We start from the raw sequence: 23,113 nt of genomic DNA, 5'->3' as shown, positions 1-23,113 counted from the left end.
ACCAGATCTTCACAATAAAGCAGATCCTTCAAAAATGCCGTGGACATCAAGTCCCTAAGCACCCTCTTTTCATCGACTTCAAAGCCGCGTACGACACGATGGACCGTAACTAGCTCTGAAAAATGATGCATTAGAACGGCTTTTCCGGGAAGCCGACCAGACTGATCAAGGCGACGATGGATGGAACGCAGTGCTTTGTGCGGATTTCGGGTGAATTGTCGAGTTCATTCAAATCGCGCAGGGGGCTTCGACAGTGGTCTATCCTGCATGATGTTCAACGTGACGTCAGAAGGTGTAATTCGACGGGCGGTGGGCGAAATGCGGGTCACGATTTTTAACAGATCTAGTCAACTTATCTACTTTTCCGACGATGACATTGACATAGTCGGCAGATCATCTACGGCGGTGGAGGAGATCTACCGCAAACTGGAACGCGAAGCAGGAAGGATTGGGTTATTGATTAATACGTCCAAGAAGAAGTATACGCAGGCCTGCAGAACCGAGACCGATCGAGCCCGCTTGTCCAGTTATAACAAGGTTACGATCGACGGAGACGAGGTTAAAGATAGTCGAAGACTTTGTTGGACACAGAGATTAATTTCGCCAAATTATGCAAAGATGAACCCTCAGCTTATTTTTCTCTTTCCTTCAAAACTTTGTTTATGTTTTTTAAACTCAGTGGTAGATTTTTCCATTTTCGTATTAATCTTCGATACAGCAGAATTTTATTTTAGCTTCATTGTATAAATTTAAATGGTACGAATATGATAATTTTGTTCCAGCGCTGGGCACTCTAATATGAGACAGCGTTCTCATCTTTGAAGCATAAGCATATGCATGCAAGTTCCAGTTACATGTTTTGGTACTTTTTTTTATTTATTCGTGAGCTCTTGATATAATTGGTGAACTGTGCTACTACTTCTGCATAACTTTTTGTTCACTTCTCTATTTTATTCAGCAGGTGTTTTGATTGGACATGACATGGGTTTTGACCTACAATGACTTTGATCTTTATGTCGCCAATACAACTGAAAAAATGATTCATGACAGGTTAAACCAAAAAGAGATATTCAATTTTAAACATGGATGAATAAAATCATTATTATCTGACTAAACGTTGATTTCATTTACCTTATCTTTTGTTTGATATTCGATGAAATAATTTCGAGTTTGTAACAGTCAGATGAAAATCAGAGGACATCGAAGTAAATCCTTCAACACAGCAATGTAAACAAAGTAGAATAACACTCTTGTATGACATTATGATTGAGCTTTGTCATGCTTGATACGCGCGCAGCCGCTGATGTTAACACCACGATGATCCTCACTAAAACGGCGCGCGCTTAGTGAACTCTCAAATAACAGTAGGAATCCCACATGAGGCGCGTTTCAAATGATCTCTTTTGTGAAGGCTTTTCAGCTATTTTTTTCTTTCTATTATATTTTCTCAATGAATGACTTCTGTCGTGGCACATTTCGGCCGGGTCAATCAGTAGGTGACCGACAACCACTGGGTACACAGTACAGGTGTTAGAGATTATGTCATTCATCTTTGATTTTTAAGTGACCTGATTAGTGAAAAATTTGTGTTTGCAAAATTGAACTTGTACCATCATGAAGAGTTTCAAAAGTTTGAACGTGATCCTTGTGTTGTTGGGCTTGTGTTTGCGATTAACGACTGCAAGGCCACAAGATGTTAAGGTCGAGATTCGACATCCCGAGGAATTAACTGAAGCTACAATTGTTGGAGAATCAAAGGTAGGTGCGAACCTACCATTAACTGGCGGCTCTTATTTAGTTGACTAAAGTTTACTTTTTCAAGCAGTTTTGGAAATAGTCCCACAAATAGTAGCTCATAACTATTGTATTCATTCACTCAAAGATTTTTAACATTCTTTGTTCATTTTAGTTATTTCTGGTTCAGTTATGATTTTCTAAGTTCTAATTTTTTTTTTCTGTATTTTTTTTTGCTTTGAATCTCCTAGAAGTTCATATCGATTTATGGTATTCCATACACATGATGAAATAAGTTTTCAAATCAATCGATGTTTCTGTTTGAGTTTTGATAAGAAATTTATCTTTGTCGATTTGTTCAAATGATTTTCTGTCCACTGAGCTACACAATGAACTTTATTTACTCAGATGTTTATTTTTTTGTTTTGTAATAAGTTAAAACTTGAAGCAATAAATAAAAAGTATCTTAAAATTTAGAAAAAGGGAGCGTAGCGAGCTTTAGGCTTAAATTAGGAAAACTGAAAGGTACACATAATTAGTTACAATTCGCTGCTTCCAAATCAGGAAGCTAGAGTTCTTCGTTTGACTTACAGCGGTTTTGATAAAACATCAATTGGTTTCAGGATAGAAGTAATGCTACTAAAAGGTGCTGGACCTTATCGGTTAAATAACTTCCAAAATAATAGCAAATGTTAAATGTTTCATTGTATCACCAAGAATTCGAAAAATAAAATGATTCCTTTCTCTTTTTCAGAGATCAGTAGTGAGGGTAGGAATTCAGTCCGTTATTTAGAAAGCTTCAGATTAAGACTCTTACAGATCCTCAAGGACAGATTGGATCTTTGCTTTTTTTTTGGTTGCGTCTATTACCATGATTGGTACCTCGTTAGAGCAAGTTCACTGGTGTTGGGAAAAAAATATAGAAATTATGACATTTTGAAAATTTGACCGTGCAAAAATGTTTTCAAGATCTTGGTGCGTTGTATTTTTTTTTACAGAACTGTTTCTATTTCAGCCGTATGTGATAGAAATATTGCTATTTTTGCATCACAGTATGCGAAACTACAACACGTGTTGTTAAAAAAACTTGAAGATCCTCAAGGACAGGACTTGAAGATCCTCAAGGCCAGACATCTTGAAGATGTTTTGGCATGGCAAAATTTTCAAAATTAGCTAAAAGTGACAAAATGTCTCCCACTTTTTCCCAACACAGTGAACTTGCTCTTAGTGAAGATTTTTTAGTGATTATAGATAGCAATTTTTGGTGAACCTTCTAACGAATTTAGGCAGACTATAAAATTATCAAACTATGCTTATAAAACAGATGTTCATAATAACCGCGTATTTTGGAAAATATACACAGAAATTTTTTTTTACTATTACGTGTCACTGAAAACTGCAACCTTTAAAATAAATCCCCTGGAACTAACAAAACCTGTAATTTTAAATGGTTTTCCTTGAAAGTTAACGAAAATTCATCTATTATTAGAGCAAGTTCACTGGTGTTATGAAAAAGTGGTAGAAATTTTGACATTTTGAAAATTTTACCATGCAAAAATGTTTTCAAGATCTTTGGGCGTTGTATTTTTTACACCACTGTTTCTATTTAAGCCGTATGTGATAGAAAAATTGCTATTTTTGCATCACAGCATGCGAAACTACAACACGTGTTGTTAAAAAAACTTGAAGGGCACAGATCTTGAAAATGTTTTTGCATGGCAAAATTTTCAAAACGTTCAAAAAGTGACAAAATTTCTACCACTTTTTCCCAACACCAGTGAACTTGCTCTTACAGCAAATGTCCTGTAAAAAAGTTGTACACTAAAAATTAATTGTCAATTATGTTTTCGACCTGTGAAATTACGGTTAATGTCCTGCTTCGTTTTGTTACAGGACATTTGCGTAATTTTACAGGAAATGATTTTTGCTGTGTAGGGTAATAAAGCACTGTAAAAATTTACTTTGAGCTCCCATACATATGTTTTTCGATGCATTTGGGCACACCCATGTAACTTATCGAAAATTCTTTTTATGCGCTCAGTGCTGCTCCCTTCTGAGAAAAGGCATCATAGCAGGCGACTAAAATAGGCTGTACACCCTCCATGGGGGTAAATGGTTTAGGTATTCAACAACGTCAACGTCAAATAACATACAAAATTATCAAAGCAACCGTTGTTCGTATTCGCACTGTCGGTGTCAATTTCAACATGCTTGTTTTTATGAGCAAAAAGATTCCCAATTGAGCATTCAATAGATGATTTTCTTCTCGAACAGTGTTAAATAAGAAAAGCTTAGATTCGTTTTAACTGAAATTCAAATCAAGTGTTCTTCGGATGGCAGTATAAGATTAAAACCGTCCAAAAGATCAACCAAAATATATTTTCACCATTTAAAGTATTGTAGATGGCTCTGCAGTATTAACTTCCAACAGATATACTTTGTTTTTCCAAGACACACTTTGGTTACCATGGCTAGATGTATGAATCTTGTTGCCGGAACCCTAAAGATGGGATAGAAGAATGATTGTTCGTGGCAAAGCCTTCTTCCTTATCTTGAAGTGACGGTATCTTTGCTTTGGGTCACCAAGCATTAGTGTAAAATTGAAGATGATTTGGTCGATTTCTGAATCAGCGTAAAGCGTTACTATTTTGTATGAAAATTTGTATGGAAGAAGAAATGTTTGCATATTAAATCATACCGGAAATTCAAATAAGCTTCACATAAACTTTGTCTTTAATTATTGATTTTGCATATTCTTATTCTTCATTTTTTCGCTAACAACAAGCTTAGTATTTCAAAGAAAAAAATTAAAAACATTTCAAAATTCTGAATTCTGAATTCATTGGAGGACTTGCGATATAGCTCAGTTGGCAAGTCTGTTGTCTCCTGAGCCGATGTCCGCGAGTTCGAGCCCAAGAGTAAACATCGAACACAGTTGTACCGGATAAGTTTTTCAATAACGATCCGCCAACTGCAACGTTGATAAAGTCGCGAATGCCATAAAGATGGTAAAACGACTATAATCGAAACAAAAAAAAATAAATAAATAAAAAATAAAATAAAATAAAATGAATTCATTGGAAAGTATTTGAAAATGGCAAGCTTTGCTCACTAGATCTTTCAATAATTCCATGACATGTTTTTGCCAAGCTTTTATAAATAAAATAACTCATTGGCTATGGAAAGCAGTTTTTGCAATTTTTTTTTTAAATTTAGTTCATCAGGTAAACAGCAGGCAAATACGCTAAATTTAACCCCCCAAATTCATTTGCAAAATCTCCGTTGCTGAGAATTTGACCTGTTTTTTGTTGTCGTTTCCGTGGCCGCAAATGTTGATCGATTTTTATGATATTAGATTAAGTTTGCCAAATTGCCCGGTTTCATCCGGACTTTCCCTGATATTTGACTCAAAATTTGGGAAAAGTTCGGTCCAGCCCGTTTACCCGGATTTCAATGGAAAAAGCTTGAATGTTGCCCCGATTTATTCACTTTAATTGCAAATCTGACAAAAAAAAACTAAAATTGAGTTTTAAATTGAGAGACATGAATTTTGTTATAGACTGTAATGACATAATTGATGCAGTTAAACCGGAAGGTAATAAATGTAACAGATCAATTGAATGACAGACTATCACATTTGAATAGTTTTTTATTTCTCCTTTGGGAATGACGACGCTTTTGACGCCTGTTCGGAATTGCTCCAGGTAGCATTAAATGGGAAAACTCGTGCGTGAAACTCGCATATTATTTGTACAAACTGACTTGGGTTAAAAATGTGAAATTTTTAAATTTTTTTAATAATCAAAATTATAAATCTGTTATCTCTTGTGATTTGAATTTCTCATTCAAATAATTATCTTGATATTGTATCTTGATTGCATAAATCATTCACTAGCTAATCTGAATCTAAATTTTGAACATTAACTCCTACGTTTAATTTTGAACCTGAGTTCAAGTTAAAATTTTGGATCTGTTTTCGAATTTCAATATTGTTTCTAAATCTGAACTCCAGTTTAGAATTCAAAAAATGAACCAAAAAGTTCAATTTGTTCCCAAAACCGACTAAATTGTGATCAAGCATTCCAAATTGTTTGGATTTATCAAGGCTTGTCCGGTTATGCAATGAAATTTTCGAGATAAGTCCGGTCCGTCCCGGATGCCCGAATGTTCGAGAAAACTGCCTGGGTTTTCCCGGTTTTATTGACATTATTTGGTATATTAAACAAATATTAAAAATTCAGTCCTTTTATTCTTAAAGTTTGTTTCATCAAAGTAAACCAATGGTTTTTTCGAATGCCTTAAATAAATTGAACGCTGCTAATTTGTTTCGACAAATAAAATTAATTTCAATTATTTTTAAATTTTCTTTAATTTTTTTTTATAATAGTCTGGATTTTTCTCAGATTTGCCCGAATATAATCCGGATTTTGGAATATTAAATTGGCAGGATACAGGTTTTGCAAGATTTAAAAAAAATTGCCCGGAATTTCCCGGCCTGGCTCTGTGGAGAAAAAATTGTGGAAAACTCAAATTTTGAAATTTTTGGTTTTTAATCTGAACTGATTATTTCAACTCTATTAATATTTTTTATCCGAATTGTGATGCTGAATCTATCTATATATATAAAAAGCAATTTCTGTATGTTTGTTTGTTTGTTTGTCTTCTATAGACTCAGCCGTCTTAAGAGCTAGAGGTCTAAAATTTGGCATGGATGCTCATTAAGACCAGGAATGATGAAAAATGTTTTTAGATTTTCGGATGGCCCCTTCTGAAGGGGGTCGTCCATACATGACTTATATTGTTTTCGCGATATTGACGTTACTTTTCGTCGGATCGTGTTGTAAATGCGTACATGAGTGTTTTGAATGACGAGCAATCGATTTCAGGTGTCAAATTTCATGTAAGGCATCAGCCAAAGGGGTCGTCCATATTAACTGTTCGCTGTTTTTGCGATATTGACGTTGTTTTACATCGTATTCAGCTGAAAATTGGTGCACTATGGTTTTAAGTGACGTGCAATCGATTTGAGGTATCAAATTTAGTGTAAAGGTCCGGCAAAAGGGGTCGTCCAAATTATTTTTTCAATATCTTAGTGATAATGACGTTTTTATACATCGGATTGGGATGAAAATTTGCACACAGTAGTTTTCAGGGACGGGCAATCCATTTCAGATATCAAAGATTCAGGTCACCTAAAGAGGTTTAACTTTTTGGCAATAATTGCGTTGTTATGCAAAGATCGAGTTGAAGTTTATAAACGGGGGATGTTTTAGACGGTCAATTGATTCCTGATTTCAAATATAGTAGCAGACGACAGAAAAGTGATCGTCCAATATTTTTGTAATGAATTCAATGAATAACAATGAATTCGGAAGTTAAATGCTTGGCAATTGATTTTCATACTAACATGACATATTCCAAGTTGAAAGCGAAACGGAGTTCGTATGGGATCAGCTAGTCTATAGGTATATATAAAAAGCAATTTCTCTGGGTTTGTTTGTTTGTCCTCTATAGGCTCAGCCGACTTAAGAGCTGGAGAGCTGAAATTTGGCATGGATGCTCATTAGGACCAGGAATGATGAAAAATATTTTCAGAATTTCGGATGACCTTTTCTTAAGGGGGTCGTCCATGTGGTAGATATGTCATGGGGAGAAGATTTGTATTGAACAAAGCAATAAAAAAAAAGTAATAGGACAGGAACAGTCATTAAAAAGACCAGCCTTCTATCAGTAGATTTAAATTGTTCTGAAGAATTTGACATTAATGTTTTGTGTAAACGGAGAAATTATTCATTCGGTGTTTAAAAAAAAGTAAGATGATTAAAAAGTATACTATACATGATTACAAAGTTGAGAGCGTGTGTTTGTCTAAGTGTTCATGTTGTACGGATAAACTACTTGGAAGGATGAGTTACTTGGAGAAGAATGAATGAACAAAAGAGATTGGCGAATGAATGAGTTTTGATGGTCATTCTGTATTCCAAATTTCTGGAGCAAAGATGTATCCGGTATTAGGTGCATATGGGATTTCGAGTGATTTTGGTGTTGCGGCAGATCTATATATATAAAACAGGGAGAGAGACAGCCCATACAGAAATGTGCGAACACGCAAAACTCTTCACTGGATCATCCGATTTGCATGCGATTTTTTTGTTAGGTTCGTCTTCACGCGAAGAATAACACAACGGAGAGATAATTTCGAAAATGTTTTTGTGGAATTTGAAAATTAATTTTCAGTTTTTATTCGTATCAAATAAAAGTCATGGCACCCAATTTCGATCATTCCTTTTAACTAAATCACCCAGAGTAGAAAGGCGCCAAAAGCAATCAAGGCTTACTGATACTCATTTACATCTATGTAGGAAGTTTTGGCGCCCTTTTTCATTGCCACTGTACTCTTCACGTGGCACCAGTAAAATGGATACTTGGATGTGTTTGTCAATTATCTTTACGGTTTGAAAAAACCGCTTTTAGGAAAGGGCCATATTGCCGATAATAATCAGTTTTGCTTCAGGATCAGGGCAACTCAAAAATTTTTGGACAGCTTTTCAGATTGCCCGTTTTTACCCGGGCATTTCTGGACGTTTGATACACATTTTGTGAAAGGTCCGGTCCGACTCGATTGTCTGGGTTTCGTTAAAACAATCCCCGATCTAGCTCAGTTTCATTCACTTTATTTGCAAAATTTAAATGCAAAAATGAATGTGTTTCGATGAACAAAAAAAGTGTTTTTCCCTTGAATTTTGTTGAGCAATTCCTCGATTTGGCCAAATTCGGGAAAAAATCTGGTAGTCTTAATCTACCCCGTTTTTTGTGTTGTTAATTTTGGGCCATATTGAAGAATGTCATATTACTCAAGGAGAAAATGTATGTAAGATGTATTCAGTTAGTCACGTAGTTAAGTTTTAATTAACAGATTCGTAATGCACCCGTAATCCATCGTTGATGATTATATTCCAAGTTTCAGAAATCAGAGCTCAATAATCTAATTCTTTGTGCGATAATTAATATTAATTGGAACATCATCATTGCAGATATGAGGATGAGGAATTGATAAGTGTGTATACTTAACTTAAAATAGTCGATTTTTGCACCTTATCCTTCTGATTCTAAGGGCCTCAATTATTTTCTTAATCATTTTCTTTTAAACCTGCTTTACCTGTTTTCTGTAGAAACCCCAACAAACATCACCGTTGTCAGAATAACCTTATTTCGGTTAAAACCCTTGATAATCATCTTCATGTATTTCAAAACTGAGAAGATCATAAAATTCGGATCGAAAAAGACGGGAGTTTGAAAATGGACCTCGCTGGCCACCCTGCTCATTGTAAAAAAAGAAAAGAAGAAGACAAGATCATACAACTAAGAGCAGATCATAAAATGCATTTTAGATAACAGATATACCTAGAACGTTATTTGGAATTTGTAAAAAAAATGAAACATAAAAAATCACGAAATGTCATACCATGAGAAGTGTTATTTGGAAAGACTGCAAATAGAGATGTGCTATGTGCCATGTCTGCAAATTTGGTAAACGGTGAAGAATACTTTCCTTAGAGGAAGACATCAGCACTAAAATTTCTTCAAATATGGGTATGGGTTGTGAAAAAGATGAATACAGGAAATTTGAATAAACCAAAAAAGTTGCGTAGCGAATCCATTGAATCCACATTTGATAAGATGGAAGCTCTAATAAACGTTTTCCTAGATCAATTAAATACTGTCCCTATTCACTCTACCTGGGGAGTGAATAAAAATAGTGAAAATACTTACAACTTTCTTTTTGAATGAGTTCTATGGTAAGATCTACTTAATATAATTCGACAGAAATAAGAAAAAATGTCCGGAATCTGCTCCAATTCTCCCAATTTTGCGGTAGGTACCATACCAATTTGATGAAAATAAATAATCATTCCGAAAATTCAAAGGCTCAACAAAGTTTGCCGGGTCAGCTAGTTTATTATAAATAGAAAGTACAACAAGCAAAGAAACAGGTATGTCGAATGAGAGTTATCACAGTCCATACAAGACATATATTGTTTTCGCGTTTTTCACGTTATTTTTCGTCGGATCGTGATGAAAACTTGCACATGGGAGTTTTAAGAGATGAGAAATCGATTCCAGGTATTGAATTTTTGGTCATGGGTCGGCAAAAGGGGTCGTCCATATTAACTTTTCAATATTTTTGTGATATTGACGTTAGTGTACATCGGATTGAGATAAAAATTTGCACTCGGATGATTTTAGAGACGGGGAATCTATTGTTGATATTAAATTTTGTGTAAGGGGCCAGTCAAAGGGGTCGTCCATATTCACTGTTAGCTATTTAATACTGACGTTATTATACATCGGATTCAGATGAAAATTTGCACATAAAAATTAACAATTGATTCCACATATCCAATTTTGGGTCAGGAGTCAGCCAAAGACATCCACACGTCCACATTAACTATTCACTGTTTTATTTGCAATATTGACGTTATTATGCAATGGATCGGTTTGAAAATTTGCACACGGGAGTTTTGAAGTAAAGGCAATCGATTTCAGAAATCAAAGTTCGAAAAAAGGCCACCGATCAGCGTCAATTGATTTCTGATTTTAATATTTGTATCAAACGACAAGAAAGGGGGTCTTTTAAACTGTCAAATTTGCTTTGCAATAATTGCATTGAGTTTGTATCGCATCGAAATGAAAATTCATAACCGGGGGTATTTTAGCACGGTCAACTGATTCCTGAATTCAAATTTAGTAGTTAACGACAGAAAAAGTGAACCTACATATAACGTGTTCAACATTTTTGCAAATGCCTGTAAATTGACATTCATCTAAAGTTTTCATGACATATTTTAAATTGAAGTCGAAACGGAGTTTGTATGGGATCAGCTAGTTGAATCATAAAAATGATGATTCTGAGTTTTTAAACCAAGATCGTCATTTTTAAGCTTTGTTTTGTTTGATCTCTGCCAAAGCAATAAGTTTAGAAAATTTCGAATCTGAATAAGAAACAAAAATTCGGGATGGTTTTTTTTTAATTTTTTTCATATTTGAAAACTTTCATCCAAATATTGAAAATGCATATGAGTTTTGAAAATCAATAAAATAAATTTTGTATGAATTGCAAATCCAAATTGGAATCAGGATTTCAATATAATTTTTCATTTTAAATATCTATTGATGAATCGAACTGAAAATCAAGAATCAGTATCCGAAATATGAAAACAGAAGTTGTTAATGTTAATAGTTTGGAACCAGAACCTCTGAAAGGAGGTAAGGCTATGATCATTTAGTATCCGGGCACTTTATTTCGGTGATATCTACGTTAATAGAGCTCGGATATTTAGTAGCGTTGTGTTGGTTATGAAAAGGACTATCTTGCCTATTTTTGATAGATTTTTAAGTTAACGTGTGTTTGAGATATTTACGACGCAAAAAGACATGATAAAAATAATTTTGCTCCTTTTACGCAATTTGCGCCTCGAAATTTCTTCATTGTTGACTCGAAAGCTCATGAACTGTTGATTTTTCTAATTTTTTTTGGACCAAATGGTTATTAAGTAAAAGGAGCCACTCTAGGATGCTCACGAAGTTCAAACCAAGCATCTTAGTGGAACCCTTGATCTTAAATATGGTAAAAAGTCTATGGTTATTGGGGATAACTTAATGCAGACTCCTTAAATAATGCCAAAAATCCATTTCCGGCAGGCAAAAAGTGTTGCCTGACTAGTAGACACCAAGTAAATAACTAATAATGATCAGTTCCAAAGATTGTAATCTGTGCATCCGGTTTTTACGCAATATGACAGATGTGTTCTGATGGACAGTAAAATTTATGTAAAACCGGATTTAAGAGATCAAATTTTTCGAGATGTCTACTCATGAAAAAGTTCCAAAACGATTTCAACTGCTTTTTCCAGGTGAATTTGTGTAAAATAGCATGATTTTGCAAAGGTTTTGCATCTGCGGTAAAAAAAATAAAGCAATACATGACTGAAAAAAGTGTGCAAAGATAAAAAAGAGATTTTATGAAAAAGTTAGAGTATTTCTAGAAATCATTGATAAATATATTTCTATAATATTTTTACATTAAATGTCATATTAACATCTTCATTTCCTCCATAGAAAGTTTTTCGATCAAATGAATAGTTTTTAAAATACACACGTTTGTAACTGCCCGGATACTAAATGATCATAGCCTTATATCTCATTGATAATTCAATATCCAGATCCAGAACAGAATTTTGAATTTAGGACTAGTTATCGAGATTTTCGCTTGTTCGCGAGATAACATGCTTGTTTTTTTCGGCCACTCATGGGGGGTGGACAATAGTTTAAGTTTAGCTGGCAAAATCGAGAAGTTGGCACGTGTTACTTAAGTAGAATGATTTCCATTTACTAGGTGCAAATCCAACAACGTTGAATGATCTAACCTTGAATTTGTTTTTGTATTTAACCAGATGGTAATAAAGTTTAAGAAAAACCCTAAATCTTTAGTGTTTTTTTAATGTGCATTTTAGCTAGCCTTGTGTATCTTTCTCTGTTCGGTTCAAACAATCAATTCATTGTTTTTATTTCTGTTCAATGATTAACCAAACCACATGAGTCAAAGAAAACGCAGCTGCTATGAGACGAACAATGCTATTGAAAATTTTTTCATCCATTAGTTGCATCCCGAACTTCGAAGCTTAAGCTCAAACCTTTCAACAGAAATACTTGAACTGATCTGTATTGATCATGAAAAGTGTGCTCCTAATTTGTTGGCTCGTTGAACTACAATGTTACCTGGATCGATGGAACCGGGCTCATCAATATGGCCAACGGACTGTCGAATGTTGCCAATATCCTGGCCACCTACAACAACACACTGAACGCAATCCAGAACGCCGCTTCTCCGACGGTACTCAATATCTTGGGCACATTCAACAAAACCTATGGGGCACTTAATAAAACATATGGAGCAAGTTACCCAACTTTAGTGAATTTTGTCACAAACTACGTTCCAATGATGAATACCACCATTCTAAACAGTGGAAACGATTTGACGAACTTTCTCTATCAGGACATTGCTACGTTGTCTAACTCGTTGCAAAATGTGATCAGTATAATCTTCAGCTACGCTCAGCAGCTTACCTACAGTGGATCTCTAGCAAATGGGGAGAGCTGTATCGGTCGTGTGGCCAGCAGTGCCGCAGTGATTCCGAAGAAGCTGGAAAGATATGGCTCCTGTATCAATGCCAACATTTTCGTTATCACCACTTTTGTGCAACCAACTTTGAATGCCTTACTTGCTTCGGCGATCAATGATCAGATTATGGTGAACAACTTTTTCTCTCTGTGTTCTGCAAATTCTACCGATTGTATTAAGGAGGTTAGTATTTAATTGATCTATGAAAGTTGTTTCTTAACAAGTTTCTTCTTATTCAAGTACCTCGATAGCATCTACACGGACAGCAGTATCGCTATGGCTGGATTGAACACGGTAATCAGCTACATCTACGATATGATCAAGGATATCAGGAATCGGGATAGCTATTGCGCTCAGTTGATTCAGGAAGATGTCGTGGACGATTTGCGAAATGCTCAAAATGCCTTCAGCCAGTGTGCTTATCAATGATAACGATTGAAATAAATGCACCAGTTAGATAGAAAACTGTTGAATAAATGCTATGAAATTTGAATTGCTAGGATACAATCTTGTTTATTTTAACAACAGAGTTATAGGTTACTAAGAAAATTTCTGAACTCAACAAGTTTTCATCCTACCTAAAGAAACTATAGTAAACAAAGAAGCGCAATCTGATCCCTTTTGAAATAATGAGCTTGCAAACCTGCTGTAGGACTGCCTTTAAGACTGCTTGGTTTTGCTCGATTGGAATGACACTGACAGAAAATCAAAAATTCCAATCGTGACATTTCGTCTCTTTGTTTACTATAGGCTCGTTAATCCTACCTATCGAGCCTATAGTAAACAAAGAGACGAAATGTCACGATTGGAATTTTTGATTTTCTGTCAGTGTCATTCCAATCGAGCAAAACCAAGCAGTCTTAAAGGCAGTCATACAGCAGGGTTGCAAGTTCATTATTTCAAAAGGGATCAGATTGCGCTTCTTTGTTTACTATAGTTTCTTTAATCCTACCTAATCACTTTAAACTCAGTTATGCTTCCTAGCTAAATGCCAGGAAATTGTTCTGCTTTGTTTTCAATAGTACGTTCTCTACTTAATGCTCGAGTGAAAAGTAGCGGGAATAAATTGAAGTCACGAAAATCAACATACTCGCTGTAATGTTACACATCTGTGAGCCCCGACACCTGAGCCTAGACCTAAGACCTGATAACAGAGACCTGAGACTTCAGGCGAGAGACATTAGATCTGAGATCTGCGATCTGATACTTGAGTAAATAGTAAGACCTAACATATGAACCCTGATCTCTGGGGCATAAGACATGAGACAAGATGAGACAAGTAAGACGAAAACTAAAAAATCTCAACATTTCCTTAATAAAGGGTGATACGGTCAAAATTTGGTCAAGGGAAAACGCGTGTAAATCGGTGGAATCGTTTATTTAAAAAATCAAATTAAATTTCTTTTTCAAGTTTAATTAGTATAAAATTCAGGAAAAATATTCAGTTAGGCTTCCGCTTTTACAAATCCGAATTGCCGGGCCTTAGTTACGCTTAACCCCTGCCATCAGATTTTGTACAGCCACCTTGTCCACCTTCTTCACCGCAGAAAGCCAGTTTGCCTTGAACTGTTGCTCATCCCTAGCAGTTTTTTAGGTCTTCTTTAGGTTCCGCTTGACAATAGCCCAGTATTTCTCAATTGGGCAGAGCTCTGGCGTGTTAGGAGGGTTCTTGTCCTTGGGAACCACCTGCACGTTGTTGGCGGCGTACCACCCCATGGCCTTTTTACCGAAATAGCAAGATGCCAAATCCGACCAAAACAGTACGGAACAACCGTGTTTTTTCAGGAAAGGCAGCAGATGTTTATTCAAACACATTTTCACGTAAATTTCTTGGTTAACAGTCCCGGAATCTATGAAAATGCTGCTTTTCAAGCCACAGGTACAGATGGCTTGCCAAACCAGATATTTCTTCGCGAACTTTGACAGTTTCATGTGCTTGAAAATATCAGCTACCTTTCCCTTTCCTTTGGCCGTATAAAACTCCATTACCACGCAGTCAAACTTCGTCAGCATCGTCGTGTACAGCCTCCGGGGTCGCGCTTCGGCCGTCGTATTTCGTTTATCATCGCGATTTGGAGTCACTACCTTCTTGTAAGTCGATATTCTGGCTCGTTTTTTGGCTCGATGCACGGTTGTAGACGATACACCCAGCTTATTTGCGGCATCTCGGAGAGAGAGGTTAGGGTTTTGCTTGAAACTACCGGCAACTCTCTTTGTCGTCTCAGCGGCTTCCGGTTTTTGATTTCCCCCCGATCCAGACTTCCTGCCAGGGGCGGTCCTAGAGCTGGATCTTGGGGGGGGGTGATTTTCCAATTTTCAAAAATTAGTCAATACAAAGGAACGTTAATAACTGGTGAAAAACCAATCATTTGAGTGAGCGAAAAGAGGGGGAGGGGTTGCGGGGGGGGGGGGGGTCTGTTGCAAATGAGTCTACAATATAAGCTGCACACTGCTTCTCCTTCCCCCATGAATTTCACTGAACAACATGTATTTATTAAAGTATGAAACAAGAGATGAATAATGAAGCGAATCTATAATATTCACTGCGAAAAAATGTTGATAATTTTTTTTTATTTGTAGGTATATGTGGTATTTTCAAATTGTCACTTTAAGAGCTCTTTCTCGTTATAAATGTGATTTTTTCAAACAAACGTTTTTGAGAGATGAAAATGTAGAAAAAAATTTTTCAAGCTATCTCCATTTTTTCCTGAGCTTCTAAATATTAGCGCTCTGATATGCTACAATTTGTCGAAGTATTTTACTTTTCACCGATAAGGCTGATAAACTTATTGACAAACATAACTAATGGGCATCAAATTCTTCATTAGGTTATTTTACTGAATCGTGATTTGGAAATTTAGTATAATTATTTTCAAATTTGGAAACACAATATATAAAATCAACACTTTAAATATTAATTTAGTAGAAAAAACCAAATATCAAAATCAGTTTCTGAACATGAAGCTTCTGGAACCTTATTTTAATTTGATATGCTCTTGATTTAAAGTTATCATTCAAAATTTTCAATGTTAACGATACTACAACAAATGAATCATACAAAAAGTGATTAATCTTTTTTATTGTTCATGTAGGTACCTTCACATAATTCCTAATTTTTTAAATAATTTTGAACTGTAAAAAAAATGAAATGAAGGGTTAATTCTGAATGTTAATACTTTTCTTTTGTGAAGAGTCTCAACCATTTGCAATTGAAATAGCCAAGCCTTCACATTCAGAATACCAAACCTTAAGCTAAATTTTAACTTTAAATTTAAATATTATTGTGTAGATGAGCTGAAAGCAGTATCGATGGCATAATTGCTGTAGATCTTGAAATCCAGGAGTGTGAGTTTAAAATCAATTAAAGAACTTCTGACTGTTTAGCATGATATAGAAAGCTTTGTTGCCAAAAAAATAGTGGAATGATAAGGGGATAGTTTTAATTCACAAGAGAAAAATTAAAACCGAGGCTCATTTTGAAGATTTTTGAGTCTCAAACTGTCAGATTATTTCTCTCCCTTGTTATTTTCTGGTATTTAGTTATTTTAAACTTAGCATAAGTAAATATGTAAAATCTTTTCATTATCCTTTATTCATTCAACGATACAGGTTAGAGGCAAGAATGCCAAAAAGTAACAAGTTACCGGAAAAAAAAACAATGCAGATTTCGTCTGGATAATCTTCCTATTTTACAAAATGGGGAAAGATAATTATTTCATTTTTTTCTCATGGTAAATTACTCACAGTCTTCATGAAAATTGAATATTAAGTTAAAACATGTTTTCTAAATCTTTTTGATACTTTACACTTTTGCTAAAAAGCGCACAAATTTTTTCAATAACCTTGTATTATTTAACAAGAGCTGATAAAAAAAATTATAAATTTGCATTTAGTGCTCCTAAATAAGTTGAAATCAGTTTTCAAATTCTTTGCACCTCGGAAAATGTGAATTTTGTTTCCTTGTGTTATAGTTTTGAATCCAGATTTTCGGTTCTGGAGATGAATTTGAATCTCTATCGTCAAAACTAATTCCTTCATTTTGAAACAGCTTTTATAAATACTTTTTTGTTCCTTTTTGGCTCTTCAAACTCATAGGGAACGCAAAAGTCGTAACAAGTTATCTCTTTTTTCGATTTATTGTTGCTGAAATCTCTTGAGAAGACTTTTTAAATTTAAACTCTTACTATGAATATTTTATATTCGATTACTGTTTGGCAGTTCTTGTATTTCTTTCATTGTCATCCATAATATGAACGTTTGAAACAGAATTAAATAAAATCAGATTTTAAATTTAAATTTTTGTTTGTGAAATATTATGAATTCCAAAAAAATCCTAATGGGAAGCTTTTTGCTGCTCAAAACTTCATCAAAAATGAATTTAATGCGGCATCAACACTTGTTGTTTATTGCGATTGAATTTGTTTAGTGAAATAATGATGACTAAAAGACAAAAAAAAGATTAGAAAGTTAGGCGGTCAATTGATGTCATACGTTTCTTAAACGCCTACTGGAAAACTGAACACTCCGATGGATAATTTGACTAAAATTGAAATTTCTTACAATAAAGGCAATTTAACACTTGAAGGCCAAAGGTTTTTTTTTACTTTTTAAATAGAACGACCAAGATATGTTAATCCATTAAACATGGTAGAAATTTATAAAAATAAAGAAAATTGAATATAACATGATTCCATACGTTTATAGTTTAATGATTTTTTTCTTGCTTCCTTCTAAATCTGAGCATATAAAAAAAACTGCATATTGAAGGCAATAGATGTATAATGACAGCAGAATAAATATTTCAAGTATTTCAGTGTTATAACCATATTCACCCCCCTATATAACTTTATCACTTCAAATTTGTCCCTTCATTAAAATTAAAAACTAAATCAAGAATTTCGAAGCTCTTAATTTGAAGCAAATATAAAATTAATTACGATTTGCTGATGATAATTTAGGCATATGATGGAAATTAGTGTCAATTTAAAAAAAAGTTGTTCCTACATTTCATTAAAAGCAATTCAAAATCAACACTCAACAACACACTCTTGTTGAGTTACTTATCAACAAAAGTTATTTGGTATGTCCATGAAATCGCAAGTTGAAGCTTCTCGAGTTTAGTGGACCGACTTTTTCCAATATTCAGCTTTTAAAGCGATAAATTAACTTTTTTGTTGAATAAAAACCCCCACGGAGTGGAAAATTTTGAAAATTTAAAAGCACATCTACTAAGAAATGTTCCAACTTTTTATAGAAATTCGAGCTTTTGCTGGTATTTTATAACGGTTTTTTTGCCGCTTGGGGGGGGTGATCACCCCGATCACCCCCCCCCCCCATAGGACCGCGCCTGCTTCCTGCAAATATAATAATAGTAGGAATATTCCTCACTCCCCAGAAACTTGAAGGATACATGAAACGCGCCTCCATGTGAGGAAAGTTCTTACGAACATGAATAAATGCTATCGAGTAGACCTAAGTTGCCTTAGACTAAATTTCGAAAGCTTCTGGCGAAAACTGTTAAGCTCATTGTCACCAAAATTTTGTGTCCCGATCTGGCAATTATACTAAATACAACACAAGTATATCTACTATTTTTTTCATAATATCTTTTATGATAAGTAAATTGATTTAACCCAGTGTATGAGCCGTTTGAAATAAATACATTGTAAAAAAAAGTATGTTGACTTCGTTAATAAATTTTATACTCAAAATATGATTTTGATTTATCAGTTCAACATGTTTTGGAGTTTTCAAAAAATCAGGGGCGGGATTATGGAACTCGAAACAATCGAGTTTCGTTCGATTCGACCGACTTTGGCATAACCGATCTTGAACGAGCTGGATTCGAATGGAACATTTCGAGATGATCTACTACCCGGTTTACTAGAAATCTAGTACGTTAAAATTTAGAACTCAAACGAGATACGTAGTACCGATTTAATTCGATTCGAGTAAAACTCGAAACGAGTATCTCGAATCGAATAGGATTCATAATTTCACCCCAGATGTGCCTGAATGAAAAGTATTAAAAAGAGCTAATTCTACACGAAGAATTTTTTCCTTTACCAGTTTATTCATTATAGAGAAATGCTGATTTTTATTTACCAAACGTGCTCCAGATAATGATAATAATAATAATAATAATAATAATAATAATAATAATAATAATAATAATAATAATAATAATAATAATAATAATAATAATAATAATAATAATAATAATAATAATAATAATAATAATAATAATAATAATAATAATAATCTTATATATAAAAATGGAGGCGTTTTCTTTGTGATAACATCACGTATGAATGGTCGGTCGGAATGAAGTGAAATTTGGTATCCGAGGGTTTTTTGGGTCAGAGATGGTTTGTATAATACTTTCAAGAATCTCACTTTTTATGAAAGGGGGGTCCCCATACAAAATTATCTCTTCACATCTTATATATAAAAATGGAGGCGTTTTCTTTGTGATAACATCACGTATGAATGGTCGGTCGGAATGAAGTGAAATTTGGTATCCGAGGGTTTTTTGGGTCAGAGATGGTTTGTATAATACTTTCAAGAATCTCACTTTTCATGAAAGGGGGGTCCCCATACAAAATTATCTCTTCACATCTTATATATAAAATATGGAGGCGTTTTCTTTGTAATAACATCACGTATGAATGGTCGGTCGGAATGAAGTGAAATTTGGTATCCGAGGGTTTTTTGGGTCAGAGATGGTTTGTATAATACTTTCAAGAATCTCACTTTTTATGAAAGGGGGGTCGCCATACAAAATTATCTCTTCACATCTTCTTATATATAAAAATGGAGGCGTTTTCTTTGTGATAACATCACGTATGAATGGTCGGTCGGAATGAAGTGAAATTTGGTATCCAAGGGTTTTTTGGGTCAGAGATGGTTTGTATAATACTTTCAAGAATCTCACTTTTTATGAAAGGGGGGTCCCCATACAAAATTATCTCTTCACATCTTATATATAAAAATGGAGGCGTTTTCTTTGTGATAACATCACGTATGAATGGTCGGTCGGAATGAAGTGAAATTTGGTATCCGAGGGTTTTTTGGGTCAGAGATGGTTTGTATAATACTTTCAAGAATCTCACTTTTTATGAAAGGGGGTCCCCATACAAAATTATCTCTTCACATCTTATATTTAAAAATGGAGGCGTTTTCTTTGTGATAACATCACGTATGAATGGTCGGTCGGAATGAAGTGAAATTTGGTATCCGAGGGTTTTTTGGGTCAGAGATGGTTTGTATAATACTTTCAAGAATCTCACTTTTTATGAAAGGGGGGTCCCCATACAAAGTTATCTCTTCTTCACATCTTCTTATATATAAAAATGGAGGCGTTTTCTTTGTGATAACATCACGTATGAATGGTCGGTCGGAATGAAGTGAAACTTGGTATCCGAGGGTTTTTTGGGTCAGAGATGGTTTGTATAATAGTTTCAAGGATCTCACTTTTGATGATAGGGGGTCCCAATACAAATTAAACTTTATTTGTTACGATTTCCATAAGAATCTATTGGCGAGCACAATGCAGTTAAGGACGTGTAGATGAAATTAAACATTTATTACGATTTATACTTTAGAAGGTAAAACGAAGTTTACCGGGTCAGCTAGTAATAATAATAATAATAATAATAATAATAATAATAATAATAATAATAATAATAATAATGATGATGATGATGATGATGATGTGGTCATTAATAAATCACAAATAATATTGTAGAGGAGGTTTTCAGATCAATTTACTAAGAAAATTGTTTCCTTCATTTGATTTCTTTTATGAAATATTCAGTATTGTTCAAAAAGTGAAATTTCCATCGATGATTGTTACAATTCAAATGACATTAGAATCTCAAATTGTAGATTTATTAGCATACTCCGTCAGTCGGGACCTTTTTTCCATTCGGCAGAAAACAACACAAATTGAGAACCATAGCAACATACTTTGCTAAACGAAGAAAAGTTGGAGTCGGCTGAAATTCCTATGTTGAAAATAAAACAAAAACAAAATTTTCTGCGTGGTCATAGAAATGCAAGTTCAAACACGAACTTTTGTAGTTAAGACGCGAACCCACGGTTGATGGAAAGAATGTTCAGAGTTTCCTCAGTACCTCAATGCTTGAAATTGCCTTCTAGTAAGAACTTTCTCCAGGAGGTGGTGCTGATATATATGTCCTTGCTGAAGTATATGAAGCATGCTGAGAGTTACCAATGTTGATTATAATATGTTTGCTTCCTGGCTGTCGACAAATGTTCCCCAAACACTTTAATTACATTTGTAACGGTTGATTTGGCAACTTTTAGTGATTCTGCCAGCTTTGCGTGCGAGTAGCTCGGATTTTCGCGATGCGCGAGCAAAATTTTGATACACTGCTCTTCTTCCTTGGACGGCATTTTGGCAACTGAAGAGTGAATTCCAAAATCAAAATAATAGCATCATTCTTCACATACACGCCTTCAGAATGAAAGGTGTTCAGGTTTTTTAAATGCAAAATTGAAAGAAATACGTCAAGTTGATATTGACCAAATTTTGACCGTATCACCCCTTAGTTTATTCCCGCTACTTATGACTCACCTGATTAACTTTAGTTCTTAAGTTATTTATCAACCATATTTATTTTACTGAATTTATCGTTCAGGAAACATCCTTCTGATCTTATATTTCAACAGGTATATGGACTCATCAGCAACGAATCCGAGGGAAAGGAAGCCAAACTTGAGAAGGAAGATTTCGACTCAAAGATACTGTCCTTTTTCGATAACATTCAGAAGAAGGTGTCCGATTTCACGAAGGTAAGATATGTTTTAAATCCCCTCTAGAAGGTTATCAGAGGGTTTTTTTTTTTCATATTTCGACAGGTTGATCCAGTGGTCGACAAAGCCAAACCGGAAGATTACGAAAAGAACCCAATTGAAGACTACGAGGGTCTTCGAAATGGCATCGTGCAAGTCGTTGATTTTCTAGCTAAGCAACTGAACTCCGCACTTGAGGTGATTCCCTTTCCACTTAAATAGATTTTAAATAATTCTATCAAGTTTACTTTTAATCCACAGGCCCCGCAAAAGTTGTACAAGAAAACTAACAAGGCGATCACCAAATCCCTCAACGATCTTGGAAATAAACTAGTCGGACTGGAGTGAACAGAAAGAGAGGCTGAATTTAGTTTATAAGGAGTATATTTCTTCATCATTTATCATTGTACATGCATTTTCACTTTTGTAAATATGGAAGCTACTTTGGAATGCGTTCGTCATTTCGCACTGGAAAAAAAAATCATCTACAAATAACTTAAATCACTGTATTTTTTTCCTTTTTTCATTGAGAAAAACAAGACAAAGTGGATTTAATGAAGGGAGAATATTTTACAAAACTAAAAGGGAATTTGGAAAAGATTTTATATTGTTTTACGCTTAATCTTAGTCTAACAGTATTGATTTTATCTATTTAAAAATCCTCTTGAGGTTCAGATTTTGGTATTCATGAACTTGTTTCTCCTATTTGGGCACCTTAAACGTTAAACTAACCAACAAATTCGTTTTAATCACTATAATACTAGCAGTAAACTTTGTTAATTTTTGGCACAGCTTCTCCTTAATCTAAGGATTTCGATTCGGTTATTTTTTCCGGAGCCACCCTCAAGTTTTTGGCTCTTTCTGAGTTTTGTTATCATGTGTTCGATACTCTACGTTCGCCAAATGAGCTCACAAAAACTATTTTCAATAGATAGAATTGGGGTCATTTTGGTTAAACTCAACATTTTATGAGTAAAGGGTCTATGATTCTACGAAAAATAAATCAAAGATGTTATGTTGTCTACCGGAGTTTAACTTTTGAAAAAATCAATGGAGATATAAATTTTGGTGAAAAAACTATGAGATTACGAAAAAAGGACTTCGTTGACGAAAGAGACCATTTTGATTCGAGTATTGCGCTCTGATATTTCGTTGCGTTTTCGATGATTGAGCTCCATTTCATCAATCGTCAAGATATGTTCCAGTGCTTCGATTTAACGTTGTGTCCACTGTTGGTGAATAGGATTTGTAGGTTTTTGAGGATTTTTTATGCTTCACTGTACAAAATAGGAGCATCGATGATATCAGACCAAATAGCTGAAATTTGAAACAGATTTAAGGTATTACAAATCTACTTAATAACCGGTTCAGCAAAATTTA

General features: G+C 34.5%; 2 protein-coding genes across 5 annotated transcripts in view; one reads left to right on the top strand and one right to left on the bottom strand.

The window, feature by feature from the left end:
* Positions 1 to 1,522: 1,522 nt before the first annotated feature.
* On the top strand, positions 1,523 to 22,201 carry LOC129757228 (uncharacterized). Its single transcript, XM_055754377.1, has 4 exons — positions 1,523 to 1,758; positions 21,611 to 21,733; positions 21,800 to 21,931; positions 21,995 to 22,201. Exons 1-4 carry the CDS (start codon positions 1,615 to 1,617, stop codon positions 22,079 to 22,081), a joined length of 486 nt encoding a protein of 161 aa, XP_055610352.1. The 5' UTR covers positions 1,523 to 1,614; the 3' UTR covers positions 22,082 to 22,201.
* Positions 22,114 to 23,113, bottom strand: part of LOC129757227 (tetraspanin-9) — a 63,979-nt gene continuing 62,979 nt past the window's right edge. For 3 of the 4 annotated variants that reach the window (XM_055754371.1, XM_055754373.1, XM_055754372.1), the window contains exon 8: positions 22,115 to 23,050. In XM_055754371.1, coding sequence (XP_055610346.1) covers positions 22,916 to 23,050 — 135 coding nt within the window. In that variant the 3' untranslated portion in view covers positions 22,115 to 22,915. Of the gene's footprint in view, positions 23,051 to 23,113 lie in introns of all 4 variants that reach the window. The other variant, XM_055754374.1, reaches the window with a different exon arrangement.

The sequence above is a fragment of the Uranotaenia lowii genome, chromosome 3, assembly GCF_029784155.1.
Source record: "Uranotaenia lowii strain MFRU-FL chromosome 3, ASM2978415v1, whole genome shotgun sequence".
Lineage (NCBI taxonomy): Eukaryota > Metazoa > Arthropoda > Insecta > Diptera > Culicidae > Uranotaenia > Uranotaenia lowii.
Note: the sequence above shows the minus strand (reverse complement) of the source record. Positions and strands in the feature narration are given on the sequence as shown.

Coding starts and splice junctions, on each gene's coding strand:
- LOC129757228 (XM_055754377.1), top strand. CDS start 1,615: ATGAAGAGTTTCAAAAGTTTGAACGTGATCCTTGTGTTGTTGGGCTTG. Junction 1,759..21,610: donor CAATTGTTGGAGAATCAAAG/GTAGGTGCGAAC, acceptor ATATTTCAACAG/GTATATGGACTCATCAGCAA. Junction 21,734..21,799: donor AGGTGTCCGATTTCACGAAG/GTAAGATATGTT, acceptor ATATTTCGACAG/GTTGATCCAGTGGTCGACAA.